This window comes from Podarcis bocagei, assembly GCF_964188305.1.
Source record: "Podarcis bocagei genome assembly, chromosome: 11".
NCBI lineage: Eukaryota > Metazoa > Chordata > Lepidosauria > Squamata > Lacertidae > Podarcis > Podarcis bocagei.
Window position 1 is genome coordinate 64,315,464 of NC_138136.1, and position 15,100 is coordinate 64,330,563.

General features: G+C 48.0%; 1 protein-coding gene and 1 long non-coding RNA gene across 3 annotated transcripts in view; both read left to right on the plus strand.

Annotated features, from left to right (window-relative positions):
* CNTFR (ciliary neurotrophic factor receptor) overlaps positions 1-15,100 on the plus strand; it is a 434,396-nt gene that overhangs the window by 240,056 nt on the left and 179,240 nt on the right. For both annotated transcript variants that reach the window (XM_081213125.1, XM_081213126.1), the window contains one exon: positions 710-791. In XM_081213125.1, coding sequence (XP_081069251.1) covers positions 710-791 — 82 coding nt within the window. The remainder of the gene's footprint in view (positions 1-709; positions 792-15,100) is intronic.
* The window catches only part of LOC308597426, a 396,194-nt gene that overhangs the window by 187,495 nt on the left and 193,599 nt on the right, over positions 1-15,100 (plus strand). The gene's annotated exons all lie outside the window — the stretch shown is intronic.

Here is a 15,100-nt window from a genome sequence, read left to right on the forward strand (position 1 = left end):
ACCCAGGGACAGCTGGGGGCATGATTTCCACATTGCAGAAGGTTGGGCTTTCCCTTTTTTGCACTACAACTCCCATCAGCCTCTGCCAACACAGCTCTGCTGGAGCAGACAATAGTGATGCACTGGCTGGGGCTTATGGGAGTTGTAGTTCAAAGATCCAGAAGGCGCCAAGATGGGGAAAGTCTGGTCTACGCAAGTAGTTAGCTCAGCACCCCTCTTCTCTCCTTGAGGTTTCTTGGTTTTCAGCCCTCAATCCAAGAGGGCATCTTTTTGGCATGTTTTGGGGTTCGCGGAGAACACCACGGTTTTGTATTGACCACACAATGCCCTTCCCTCAAATCTTGCGAAGATGGAGCGCGCATTTTCAGGTGACGCAACACGTGGGGACATGTGGGTTGCCGAGAGGGACAAGTCAAAGGGAATGCAGTCTGATGCCAGCTGCAGCACCTCTGAATCAAATTAAGACCTGGGAGACACGGGTTCGAATCCTGACCGTGGCACTGGGCGGTGACAGGCAGATCTCTCTCCGCTGGCCTTTGCCAGCCATGTGAGAAAGGGAAAGAGAACCAGGGTTGAAGCTGTTTTGCCCAGTTCTTGTGATGCTGCAACCATTTGTGAGCTCATTTCTTATTGATTATTGCTTCCTTCTTCCCTTCCTCTCAGGTTTTGGTCCCACTGACCCCTCGCTGTTGTGTGTTTGCTCCTGCAGATGGCTTACCCTGTGTCGGCAGCGTGTTACGTGGTGCTAGCTGCGGTGGTGGTCGTTTATGCTCAGAGGCACAGCCAGCAGGGTAAGTAGTTGCCTCCTCTCTATCCCAACATCAGTGGGAGATTTATGGTTATTTTACTACTTATTTATATTCCAGCTTTTCCCCAGACCAGGTCTCAAGGTAGCTTACAGACAAATTAAAGCAGCACAGATCAAAACACAAAAATCAAAACACCTATAAAAAAGGCAAGTCAACTCTAAGTTGAAACGATATAAAAACAAATCTATTAAAACACAGACCATAAAAACACCACGGTGTGATTTGAAAGCCACTGTCTCAAAAGAAACAATCAGTTTCCCAAAGGTCCCGTCAGGATAAAACAGTCTTCGCTTGTTGGTGGAAAGACAAGGAGGAAGCCAGTCTGGCTACTTTCGGAGTCCCAAAGTTGTCTGGGAGCCACCACCGAGAAGGCCCTGTCCCCTGTCCTCGCCCAGCATGCTTGTGAGGGTGGCGGCATCTAGGAAAGTGCCTCTCTCAAAGATCGCAGAGCCCAGGCAGATCTGTCTGGAAGAATTTGGTCCTTCAGATATTCTGGGCCTAAGCCAGAGCAAGAGATTTCTGCAGGACGAATGGCCAAGGCAGTTTCTTGTTTGCCCAGCAAAGACACTCCAAGACAGTGCTGGGGGGGCGAGTTGACTGAATCTGAGCTTTTCTGTGACACATGGTGAAGCATCCAGGTGGCCACCTGGCCAGGTGTCCAACTCCTTACTCACATGGCTTGTGTAAAAAGAGTAGAAGTCAATTGCACGGAGCATTACAAGGTGTTTTTCTACACCAGAGAGCTGTCAGCTAAAGAGCAGGGTTGTGTCCGTGTAGGGATATTCCACAATTTCTTCCAAGTACTTCACAGCTTCTCTCCGTGGCTGAAGAGGGGAACTTGCTGCAACTGAAGAGGGGAACAGTAGCTGAAATCCCTGCGGATGGGGCCCTCCGAGGTCCATCTAGTGGAGAAGCCAAGGGCATGCTCTCTCCCTGTTTCGATCAGGCAAATGCCAATTATGGGGCATTCTGGCCCCCCAATGAAGACATCCCTAAATATGGTTCATACTGATCACTGCACTGATTTTACTGGGTTTTATTTGTGTATTTCTTTTTTTTAAAAAAGAGGGTTGTTCTGTTTTGTTTCATGTTGAAAAAATAAGAGACGCAGGCTAGCACACTTCGTTTTGTTTTTATTTTTGAAAGATGTCTTAGCTGTGGGCGAGTTGTTCCAAACAGCTTGCATATTACAATATTCCAGGGATACATATGTGGAACTCATAGTCGCTGGATGTCCAGAGGGCTCGCCAATTCTGTGATTCTATGTCTTTTTTTTTTTTTAAAGGAAAGAGCATTAGATAACTACATGGAGGATGCAGTCTTTTAGCTATGACAGCCTAAAATGCAATCGCTGCCTTTAGAAACAGCTTAGCCTATTGGATGCGGTTGTCGGGCATCTCATTTGGGGTAAGCAGAAGAAAGCGTCATTCGCATCCAGGACATCTCCTCTTACGTTCTAATGGTGTGGTGTATGGTGGTAGCAAAAGTCCTGTAAACACATTTCCTGGTCCAAAAAAGAGGGAAATCTAAGAACTATTAGGAGTTTGAATGTCTTGGGATTTTGCAGATGTTTTACTGTGGTTTTATAATTTGTTGGATGCTGCCCAGAGTGGCTGGAGCAAGCCAATCAGATGGGTGGCATATAAATATGATGATGATGATGGTGAAGTTCTGCCCCTTTTAGAGACAGAGGCTGGGCTCCGACAGAACTTGCCTCCAACCTGACCTTTGTGGGCTGTGGGGTTGTTGTTTTTCGCCTTCTTCTTTTGAGCCCCTTCTCCATAATTGAGTCCTCCCTGGGTCTCACATGCGCCTCTCCTCGCCTGGTGATTTCTCTATTTTTAAACGAGTAATTCTCCACTATTGATCAACACCTTGGCTGAATTAACTCACATTTAAATAATAATTATGTTTTCTCCCTGGAGAACGGAGGCAAGGAGGGAGATAAACACCCTTGGAAATGAATGAGCTTGTTCGGGCTGCATGCCGGGGTTAATATATTGATGGGTGTCCGAGCGGCTGCCATCCCGTAGCTTAGTAACCAGCAATAAGCAATTAGGCTCCGTCATTATTCAAGCAGAGGGAGGGCGATTTGACTTTCTCAGCTCCCTCCCGCCCTCCCTGCTTCCAACTCTGGCGCTAATCTTTGCCAATCAGCTCTGCTGCAATGCCCCACGGAGAGGTTGGAGTCGGGGGGCTGCAGGTGCCGTGATTGTGCTGCGGGCAGGGGGGGCATCTATGAGAGCAAGCGTAATCCTCAGGATGCAAGACAAGGGGTTCATCTGATGCCCCCCACCTTCCAGCAGCCAGGTGCATCTCTTCCCTTCCCCTTGGCAGGAACGCTTTCTCCTCTAAAGAAGAAGGGACAGGAGCACGCAGGCCAACTCCTAGGGGCTAAGGCAGTTTGCTGTTGTTGTTGAGTCATTTAGTCATGTCCAACACTTTGTGACGCCATGGACCAGAGCATGCCAGCCAGATGGGTGGAGTACAAATAACAAAATTATTATTACCATTAGTCGTGGATGCTTTAGCTGAGATTCCTGCATTTCAGGGGCTACGCTAGGTGATTCTCAGGCATAGCTGTCAACTTTCAAATTTGAAAATAAAGGCTCACCTGTCCTGGGGACAGTCTACGGGATATCTAACAATCCGGGATAGCAGCGGGAAGCAGCGGGAAACGGCGCTGGAATAAGGGGATTTCCTGCAAAAAAAGGGAAGGTGGACAGCTATGTTCTCAGGGTCCCTTCCGACTCTGCAATTCTCTGGAAATGAGGCAAGAATAAAGCAGCCTCAGAAGATATCAGCCCAGCACAACCCGCTCTCCAAACGTTGGACCTTGGCAGTCCTTTACGGTCCCGTCTCTTTCTGTTTTCCTGACGTGTCTGCTGCAGAGAGCCAGCCGGCGCTCAGGTCCTGCCAGGATGAGAACTCCCTGCCTTCCCAAGCTGTCACACACACTCTGCTTGCGAGCCTCGGCCGGTACACCTGCCAGCGCGCAAACACACACCCATGTATATTTTAAAGGCAGGAAACAGCCTCCGGGCCGTTTTGTGTCTTGCGTCTCTCTAATACTGAATAATGGAATTCCCTCTTGCGTGTCTCGGCTGGCAGGCCAGAGGCCAAGGGCTGTGGGCTGCTGGCTGGAATCGTCTTACCGCTCCCCGAAAAGTCACTGAGCAGACTGGAAGAGGCACAACTGGGGCACGGGAGGCCAGCTGGTGGGCTTTGTTGGACGCTGGGTTATCCAGGGCAAGTGCCCAGGCTTGCTGGCCCAAAAAGGCCCTCCCTCTGAACCTCAGAGCTTCTGAGCCACTAAGTCGCTGCTTGGGCTTCCCATCTCTTGCGGGGGCTCGATTAGTGCCAGCACCTTCTGTCAAGAGCTTGGGTGTAACCTTCGACGCCTCCCTTTCCATGGAGGCGCAGGTTGCAGCCACAGCAAAGGTCACCTACGGGAACCGCCTCTCCTGGTATGCCCTGGGGAGGACCTTAAGGTCCACAAATGACAACATTTTGGAGGTCCCAGGCTGCAAGGTGGTTAGATTGGTCTCAACTAGGGCCAGGGCCTTTTCAGTACTGGCCCCGACGTGGTAGAGCGCTCTGTCACAAGAGACCAGGGCCCTGCGGGACTTGACATCTTTCCGCAGGGCCTGCAAGACAGAGCTGTTCCGCCTGGCCTTTGGTTTGGACTCAGTCTGACCCTTATGTTTCTCTCCCCTTATGGTCTTGATTTATTGGATACTTTTAAAAAGAGGCTGCATTTTAAATTGCATTTTAACCTGTATTTTAAATTGGTCCCCCCCCCCCATTATGTTTTTACTGTGATTGTTTTGGTGTTAGCCGCCATGAGCCCGGCTCTGGCCAGGGAGGGCGGGGTATAAATAAATTTGTTGTTGTTGTTGTTGTTGTTGTTGTTGTTGTTGTTGTTGTTGTTGTTATATAATAGGAGGAAAAGGACAGGGTGGTTGTTTCCTGCTGTGGAGAGAAGGCGTTTAATTTATGCCAGTCTCCCCCAAAGTGGTCCCCTCCAGATGTTCATAGAGTCACAGAATTGTAGAGTTAGAAGGGATGCCAAGGGTCATCCATTCCTGCCCCCTACCATGTTATGGGACCCCAACCCCCATCAGCCAGCAATCCCAGGGGTCAACAGTGCTGGGATCTGCCCTCCAAGAGCATCTGGAGGTCACCACATTGAGGGAGGGCTAATGTCATTATTGTAATCAACAAGGTTTTTACATTTACTCACAACATTTCATAGGACAATAGAATTGTAGAGTTGGAAAGGAGCCCCCAAGAGTCATCTAGTCTATCCCATTGCAATGCAGGAATGTCAACTAAAGCAACCATGACAGATGGCCATCCAATCTCTGTGTAAAAACCTCCAAGGAAGGAGAGGCTGCCACCTTCTGAGGGAGACTGTTCCACTATTGAACAGCTGTTACCACAAGAAAATTCTTCCTAATACAGTGGTACCTCGGTTCTCAAACTTAATCCATTCCGGGAGTCCGTTCGACTCCTGAAATGGTTTGAAAACCAAGGCATTGCTTCCGATTGGATGCAGGAGCTTCCTGCACTGAAGCGGAAACTGCGTCGGACATTCAGCTTCCGAAAAAGTTTGCAGACTGGGACACTTACTTCCGGGTTTGCGGCGCTCGGGAGCCATTTTGTTTGGGAGAGCCACTTCTGCCCTTCAGAGGAGGTGTGGTTGCGGGCTTCATGGCCCCACCATGTGCGCAACGGCTGGAACCCAGCCTCCGCGCGATTGGGGGGATTCCCGGCCACATCACCTCCTGGCCAGCCAATTGGCTGCCTCTGTGGGTGTGGCCCACCTTATTTAAAGCAGGACGCGGCCGTGGATCTCCCTCTTTTCCCGCCTACCAGCTGTTCCTGTTTCCCACCCTCCCGCCCTATAAGGTTTTCGTTCCTTGACCTTGCTATGGACCTTGGTTGGTCACTGTTGAGGGGCCTTTCCACTTGGCAAATTGGCACCAGCCACTTGGTTTTCGCCCACCTCATAGCAAATCGTCACAACTTTCTGGGTATTGGCGGTTAGGCATAGATATTGCTCTGTAGATGGAAGAGGGGAGGAAACGCCATCACCTGCCCCACATATTGAAGGGTAGTCCATTAAAAGATTCTGAGGGGTTGTAGCCCTGTCCAAAGCCTAGGGGGCGAGGGCCTAAGGCACGCCCCCTAGCGGTGACCCTGTGGGGTTCCTAGTTGCTGTGCATCAGCAGGACTCCCCCTACTGGTGGTTAACCCTACCCGGACTTCAAGCGGAAGTCGGATATAGTCGGTTAGGACCAATGCCTAAGCCAATACCGCTCATCACCTGTAACCAATAAAGTTGTAGCCTTTTTTAGCCCATTAACCTTAATAATTGTGTCATGTGTCTTTATTTCCACTAGGAGCGGGGGGGACTTGCTACGCAAGAAAGGAGATTCCAGCTAAACATTAGGAAGAACTCTCTGTTGGGAAGAGCTGTTTAAGAGGGGAACGGGCTGAAGTCGAATATAGTCGGTTAGGACCAATGCCTAAGCCAATACCGCTCATCACCTGTACTAATTGTGTCATGTGTCATTATTTCCACTGTGGGGGCGGGAGCTCGCCATGCAACGGAACTTGCCTTCCAGCACCTGCCCTGCATCTCCCTTCCGACTGCAGACTGACCACCTGACTCGGACCCCCTTGCGTCCTGCAACAGGGAGGGACTCTTTGCAGGCACCCAGAGGCCACGACCCCCCCTGCCCCCCTGCCGCTTGGTCAGTGTTGCAAAGGAGTGCGCAGGGAGCGCCAGCAAGGAACAGCGGACTCCCAAAATAGCAGCCAGAGAAATGTGACCCTATTTCTTCGCTTGCCTCTTGCCCTGCTGCTCCGTGAGGTCAGCCTCTGGGGTTTAACTGTAATTCACCCTGCATGTCTTGACAGGGAAAGGGCAAAGGTTCAGAGCAACGGGTGAGGGGCCACCTCTCTTGTTCCCGGACGCAGAGGCATCCCAGGAGCTGCGCTTTGCCTAGGAAGGCAGAACGCGGAGCAAAGTTCTCAGATGCAGCAGAGGCTGGAAGTGACTTGTCCTTTGCAGAAGGTCTTGACTCTCCCTGGGGCCTTGACTGAGGCTACGGATCTTGCAATGGCAGCAGATCACTTATGGGTTCCCCGTCCTGATGGGGCCTTGCAAGCTTCCGGTCGGATTAATTGCTGATTTGTCCCTTGCACAGTACTCCCCGTGAGGAAAGGTTGCAGTGATGGGGACTTTTCAGTTCAGAGAAAAAGCAAGCAAGAGGCAGCATGATAAGATATTTATGAAATAACGCTTGGCGCTGAGAAAGGTCTCCCTCTCTCATAATGCTAGAACACGTGGACATCTCATGAAGTTGCCATCTTCAAATACCCGGAGCACAGTTTCATGGGAAATGGAGCAAGCTTCATGGGAAATGAACCCAAACCATTGGACTCAACAAAGGAGATTCCAATTAAATACAGTGGTACCTTGGTACTTGAACACCTTGGTTGCTGATTGGCTGGCCAGGGGATGACGTGGCCGGGAATTCCCCCCCTCCCCAATTGTGCAGCGGCTGATTCCTGCCGCTGCACGTGTGTTGGGGCCGTGACGCCCGCAAGCCCACCTCCTCTGTAGGGCACCACAATTCAAGAAGGACACTGACAAACTGGAACGTGTCCAGAGGAGGGCAACCAAAATGGTCAAAGGCCTGGAAACAATGCCTTATGAGGAACGGCTAAGGGAGCTGGGCATGTTTAGCCTGGAGAAGAGGAGGTTAAGGGGTGATATGATAGCCATGTTCAAATATAGAAAAGGATGTCACATGGAGGAGGGAGAAAGGTTGTTTTCTGCTGCTCCAGAGAAGCGGACACGGAGCAATGGATCCAAACTACAAGAAAGAAGATTCCACCTAAACATTAGGAAGAACTTCCTGACAGTAAGAGCTGTTTGACAGTGGAATTTGCTGCCAAGGAGTGTGGTGGAGTCTCCTACTTTGGAGGTCTTTAAGCAGAGGCTTGACAACCATATGTCAGGAGTGCTCTGATGGTGTTTCCTGCTTGGCAGGGGGTTGGACTCGATGGCCCTTGTGGTCTCTTCCAACTCTAGGATTCTATGATTCTATGGAAGTGGCTTTCTGGCCAGAAGCAGGAAATGGGTTTGCAAATCTTTTTACTGACACCTCCCTAGCATCATTCATTCATTCATTGCATTTATTTTCTGCATTTCCATTCCACCTTATTCTCCAAGGAGCTCAAGGTGGTTGATATCCCCACAACAACTCTATAAGGAAGGGTAGGCTGAGAAGTGATGAGTGACCCCCAAGGTCAGCCGGTCAGCTTCCTGCCAATGGAAGATTTGAAGCAGAATTTGAAGTGAGCTTCGTGGCCAAGTGGGAATTCGAACCCTGGTCTCCAAGGTCCTAATCCAGCACCCTAACCACTACACCACACTGCCAGTATCAACTCAACCTAAGCTCTTGGCATAAAATTTGCTTACCAAAATTGCTTACCAATACAGAGTTTTAGTGGGTGAGCAAAGTAGGAATTTGAACTCTGATCTCCAAGGTCCTAGTCCAACACCCTAACCACTTCACCATACTGCTGTTGTGTGTTCTGCAGAACTAAGTGGTTCTGGACCAGTATAGCAGGCTGACCTCATGGGTGGTGGTGTAGAGAGAAAAAAAATCAAGCCGTTCCTCGTTTACAGGACCAAGGCCCAGAGGTTTTTTGTCTCTGGGCTGTTCTCCTTCGTCCAGAGGGTGGGCAGAACCCACTTCCCCTGTTCTCGGGCAACGTGGAACGGATTGCCTGTGTTTACAAACAACCTACAGAGGGGCTATTATTATGAACACTTATAAGGGATTATATGTACTTGGCATGAAGTTTGCTCCAAGAAGGAAAAGAGAGAGGAGGGTGTGTGTTGATTCTGCTCTGGTGACGTTGCTCTTGTTGTTTTGAGCTGGAGGAGCTGAGATTGCAAACCAAAACAAGTTCCCTTAGACGCAAGTTCAAGGTGACCTAACTCTCTGGTTAATAGGTCTTTTATAGAGAATACATTATAGGTAACAAATGTGAATTTATTTATAATTTGTTTAAAAATTAAAATATTAATTAAAATATCTCATATATATATATATATATATATATATATATATAAAATCTGTGTGTGATTTTTATTAATATTTTAAAATGGTTCTAGAGGATTCTGCAAAATACAATATTATCAAACAGGGACTGATTATGATATACATAGTCCATACAAAATTATTGATCGCTGTTGATCTATAATAAAATTAATAAACCACAGGTATGTGAATGCGTGGACTAAAACTATTTATAGTGTAGACTTAATGGCTAAGACAAGGTTACAAAACATGAACCCTGTTATACCAAGAGAAATAAATTTAAGCATTCAAAAGCCCTGACCTCCTGCATCTGCCATATTGGGTTATAGCCCAAGGGGATTTTTGGCCGTCTCCCTCCTTGCTTACAAATGAAATAAATTCAGACCAAACAGGTGCATAATCGTCCTTTTCTCTTTGGTCTGTAGGGACTCTCTGCTTATTAGTTAATAGATCTTTAATTCATCATATATAGAAAGAGAGAGAGAGAATTTTAATTTTATTAGCGCTTAATTGCTTTTTAAATATTACTGTATTAGTTTTTAGCAGTTTCTATTTGATCCGTAACCCGCCTTGAGTCCTTGTATGAGAAAAAGGTGGAATAATAACGTAACGTAACATAACATAACATAACATAACATAACATAACATAACATAACATAACATAACATAACATAACATAACATAACAACATAACATAACACATAACATAACGAAATATAATATAATACGGTCATACCTCAGGTTATAGCCGCTTCAGGTTGCGTTTTTTCGGATTACACACCTGCTGAAACCCGGAAGTACCAGAATAATAATAATAATAATAATAATTTTCCCAGCCACTGGGAAATTTTCCCAGCCACTCTGGGCGGCTTCCAACCAAATATTAAAATACAGTAGTACCTCGGGTTACAGACACTTCAGGTTACATATGCTTCAGGTTACAGACTCTGCTAACCCAGAAATAGTACCTCGGGTTAAGAACTTTGCTTCAGGAAGAGAACAGAAATCACGCGGTGGCAACGGGAGGCCCCATTAGCTAAAGTGGTGCTTCAGGTTAAGAACAGTTTCAGGTTAAGAACGGACCTCTGGAACGAATTAAGTACTTAACCCGAGGTACCACTGTACAGTAGTCTTTTAAACATTAAAAACTTCCCTAAACAGGGCTGCCTTCAGATGTCTTTTAAAAGTAAAATACAGTGGTGCCTCGCAAGACGAAATTAATTCGTTCTGCGAGTTTTTTCGCCTTGCGAATTTTTCGTCTTGCGAAGCACGGTTTCCCATTGAAAATCCAAAAGGAAACAAACTTGCAAGACGTTTTCGTCTTGCGAAGCAAGCCCATAGGGAAATTCGTCTTGCGAAGCAGCTCAAAAAACGAAAAACTCTTTCGTCTTGCGAGTTTTTTGTCTTGCGAGGCATTCGTCTTGCGAGGTACCACTGTAGTTGCTTATTGCCTTGGCATCTGGCGGGAGGGCGTTCCACCGGGCACTACTGAGAAGGCCCTGTCCCTCTTCCCTGTAACTTGGCTTCTCGCAGTCAGGGAACCGCCAGAAGGCCCTCGGCACTGGACAACCCCCCCCCCAACTCTGTTTCTTTGTTGCATCCCATCCCTTTCTCAGCAGGCCAGGCTCTTGCCGTGCCACCAAGACCCGAGTGTGGAAAATGAGATGCATTTTCAACGATGCCATAGGAAGGTCTGGGCATGGCATGGCACTGCCACCCTCTTGCAGCCAGCACCCCAGGGAGGCTAATTAGAGCGTGAGCCGAGCGGAGAGGGCCAGGCTCTCTGCAGCGAGGCGGGAGGCGTCCTTGCAGCCATCCCGGCGTCTGGGGCCATTGATCCCGCCATGCTGAGCACGTTGCCGGCGGTTGTGCTTGCGTTTTTTAGCTCAGGTGCAGAAAGTTAATTGCTCTTTTCACTTTGTTTAATGGGGATGCTGCTGTCAGAACTACTCAGGAGGAAATTACTTTGGCAGGATGGTGACATTGCAGAGGGAGGGGGCCAAGGCAGGGTGGGCGATGAACCGAACACCCTTCTAGCTGAAAGCCTTCATCTCCCAGGTGGGAGTGTGTGTGAGAGAGGCACAAGGGAATGTCAAATCCTGCCCAGGCAATGGAGCAGGGAGACAGAACTTCCACCCCCTGGAAGTTCAGTGGCTTGATTTGATTTTTGCAAGCTTTCTGTTCTCTTGCTCCTCCTCATTCTTGGAACTTGGAGCCATGGGTTCGAGTGCTACCGTCCAGAGCAGGATAAAACAAGCTTGCTCCATCTTCCATGTGACAGCCCTTGAGATATTTGAAGATAGCTTTCATATCTGATCTCTTCTCTCCTCTTCCCCTGGCCTAAACTACCCAGCTCCATCAAACACTCCTTGTATAAGGCCATCATGGTCGCCCTCATCTGCACGCCTTCCAGCTTGTCAACATCCTTCTTAAATTTGGGGTGCCCAGAATTGGCGTGGTATTCCAGGTGTGATGTGACCAAGGTAGAATAGATTCAGTAAAGGTAAAGGGACCCCTGACCATTAGGTCCAGTCATGGCCGACTCTGGGGCTGCGGCGCTCATCTTGCTTTATTGGCCAAGGGAGCCGGCGTACAGCTTCCGGGTCATGTGGCCAGCATGACTAAGCCGGAGCGGTACCTATTTATCTACTTGCACTTTGACGTGCTTTCAAACTTCTAGGTTGGCAGGAGCAGGGACCGAGGAACGGGAGCTCACCCCATTGCGGGGATTCGAACCGCCGACCTTCTGATCAGCAAGTCCTAGGCTCTGTGGTTTAACCCACAGCGCCACCCACATCCCATAGATTTAGTGGTTCTCGCTTAATCCCCACAAAAACCCTGCAAGGTAGACTAGGTTGAGAGGCGGTGCCTGACTCCCAAGGTCAGCCAGTGAGCTTCCTGGCCAAGTGAGGATTCGAACCCTGGTCTGGCAGGTCCTGGTTTGGCACGCTACCCACTACGGTGTATGGTGCAATTTTAGCTATATGGCATATGGTCGCCTGGCCTTGCTACTCGTGAGGAGGGCAGGAAGGACAAGGACTTGACAGTGTATTTCATCTGTTCCCAACTGGCTTCTAAGGTGACTGTAGCAAGCAGCACCGAATATACCCTCCAACTTATCTTTGGACCCTTTTGGTCTATGGAGTTGCTTGGAAAAAAAATCCAGAAATACCAATGGAAGCTGAAACTAGGTGCTCCATGTCAGGTTTTCTCTGCAATCTTCCTGCAACTTCCCTATGACATCTACCCATGAACAAATGGATTGGGGGTCAGAACACAAATGAGAGAGAATGGTAGGTGGGAGAGGAAAAAGCCAGAATAGATTGAGGCAGGGAAACAAGGAGACTTTGCATTTGTTTGCTTGTTTGTGAAATTTATATACCATGGTCATTTAGTAAAGGGCACAAGATACAGTAAATAAATAACGTAATACCTGGAAAAATGGCCTTACTCCAAATATGCCCCCTTGAACACTTCAGGAAGGTCTGCTGTTCGAATCCCCGTGACAGGGTGAGCTCCCATTGCTCTGCCCCTGCTCCTGCCAACCTAGCAGTTCGAAAGCACACCACTGCAAGTAGATAAATAGGTACCACTGTGGCAAATCTGCCCCCTTGAACATTTCAGTCTGTGGAATTGGCACGGGTGCCACACAACGCCCATTATGCATCAGTAAGAAATCAACCTTCTAGTGTGGTGGTGTGTTTTTAGTTCATTACTAGTTTCAAATGTTTGCATGTCTTAATTGTTTTTACTAATGATTTTATTGTTCTATTCTTTTTATAAACCACTTTGAGGGTTTTCTTTTTACAAACCAAGCAGTATATAAATTTTATGAAATATATACAATCAAAAATAGCCTGTGTCCCCTGCCCTCTCTGTGTTGGAAAGAAAGAGGTTTTGCAGCCAGTCTCCTAATTGGCCTGTGTCCCAGTCCCGTTGCTCTGGGACTTAGTGGGATTACTGTACCAATGAGCCTCTTGGGCTTGCCGATTGGAAGGTTGGCAGTTCGAATCCCCGCGACGGAGTGAACTCCCGTTGCTCAGTCCCAGCTCCTGCCAACCTAGCAGTTTGAAAGCATACCGGCAAGAGTAGATAAATAGGTACCACTGCAACGGGAAAGGTAAACGGTGTTTTCATGTGCTCTGGCTTCCATCACAGTGTCCCGTTGCGGCCAAAACCGGTTTGGTCATGCTGGCCACATGACCCGGAAATCTGTTTGTGGGCAAACGTCGGCTCCCTCAGCCTGAAAGCAAGATGAGCCCCACACCCCCTAGTCACCTTTTCCTTTAAATATGCCCAGCCTGTGTGTGCCATTTTTCCACCACACAAGTGGCTTCAAAGCAGCTGACAGTCCCAGTCCTTTTCTAAGGAAGAGAAAGAGAGACAGAGAGAAATCACACCTCATCCCTCAATAAAATCGCCCAACATCTATAATGAAACAGCAGGTAAGACGATAGCAGTGGTTATTCTCGATTAAATGAGCCAAAGTAAAAGGACCTTGTGGCACTTTTAAAGACTAACAAATGTATTATGGCCTAAACTTTTATGGACGGCAGTTCATGATGCAGCCCGCAAAAGCTCAACGCCGTCATCAATTCATTTGTTTTTAAGGTGCCTCACAAGGCTCTTTGCCGTTTTTGCTGCCCCTCTGGAATCAGTAAACGGCTGCCAGTTTTGAGTTAGTGCCCCCAGAGCTTTGGGCTTTTGGATGCAGCAGCGAGGAACCATTTCTGAACCTTCTCCCATTTCCGTGGACGGGCTTTTCCCGATGCAGAGCTGCAGTGTGTGACTGAGCCTGGCAGATTCCAGCCCATAATTAATTAGCATCGACCGCCCTGCGCTTAGAGCAATAAGGAGGGATCTATAGCAAAATTAGGCAGGGAGGTGTGATGGAGTGCTAGGAGATTATATGTGATGGGAACGGCTCAATTCTTCGCTGGAGTTGTCTGGCAGTATGATAGCAGGCGGGTGGCGAGGGGGGCCCACGGAAGCCATTTATATCCACCCCAAAGGCAGAAGGAATTATCTGGGCCCTCTAAGGAGGCAGAGGCTGTGTGGGGAGAGGGGTTGGGAAGAAGGAGTGGGTGATGTCTTCCATTGTGTGGTGTCTGCTGGTCCTCAAGCACCTTAGATGGCTTATTCTTCTGTCCGGTATTTGTGAGGTCCGTGGCTTTCCCAGGGGCTTGGCTTTTGACCTTCCCTGCTGTTTGTGGCTTGGCCTACAAACATAAAGAACATGGAAAGAGCCTTCTGGATGAGGCCAAATGGGGTCCATCTAACCTGGCTATAGAGAAAGGGGACCAGTTTACTTTCAAAACTATGATATTAGCGGGAAAGGCAACAGCAGCTTTAGTTGGAAAGATAGAGAAAAATGGACAGTAGAGGCATGGAATAGTTATTTGTTTGAACTTATTCAGTCGGACATTGTCGCAGTAATGTCACAGGAAACAACGTGGAAGGTCAAGTCCACCACGCTAAAGAACAGATGTATTATGTACTGAGTTGAAATAAAAAAATTCCTTCCAGTAGCACCTTAAAGACCAACTAAGTTAGTTCTTGGTATGAGCTTTCGTGTGCATGCACACGAAAGCTCATACCAAGAACTAACTTAGTTGGTCTTTAAGGTGCTACTGGAAGGAATTTTTTTATTTTGACTATGGCAGACCAACACGGCTACCTATCTAGTACTGAGTTGAGTATCTTCAGTGGATAGAAACTACTGGAACAAAAGACATTCGGTGGAAACTAAAGACCCTGTGTCCATGGCTAATTGTTTGAACCCTTCCAATGGATATGGAGGGGGGTGGAAGGGAGGGGAAGGAAAAATTGTACGGGAAATTTGAAAAAATTGGAAGGAGATAATATAATGTATGTAAAAATCCCAAAATGCTGTGTTTTCCAGCAACTGGTATTCCGACGCATTGCTACCTCCAACTGTGGAATCAGAGTAGAGCCCTCCTGGCACCCATAGCCTTCCCCTCCTCCATGAATTTGCCAAATCCTCTTTTAAATCTAACTAGTTTAAAAAGCAGAGACATCACCTTGCCAACAAAGGTCTGTATAGTTAAAGCTATGGTTTTCCCAGTAGTGATGTATGGAAGTGAGAGCTGGACCATAAAGAAGGCTGATCGCCAAAGAATTGATGCTTCTGAATTATGGTGCTGGAGG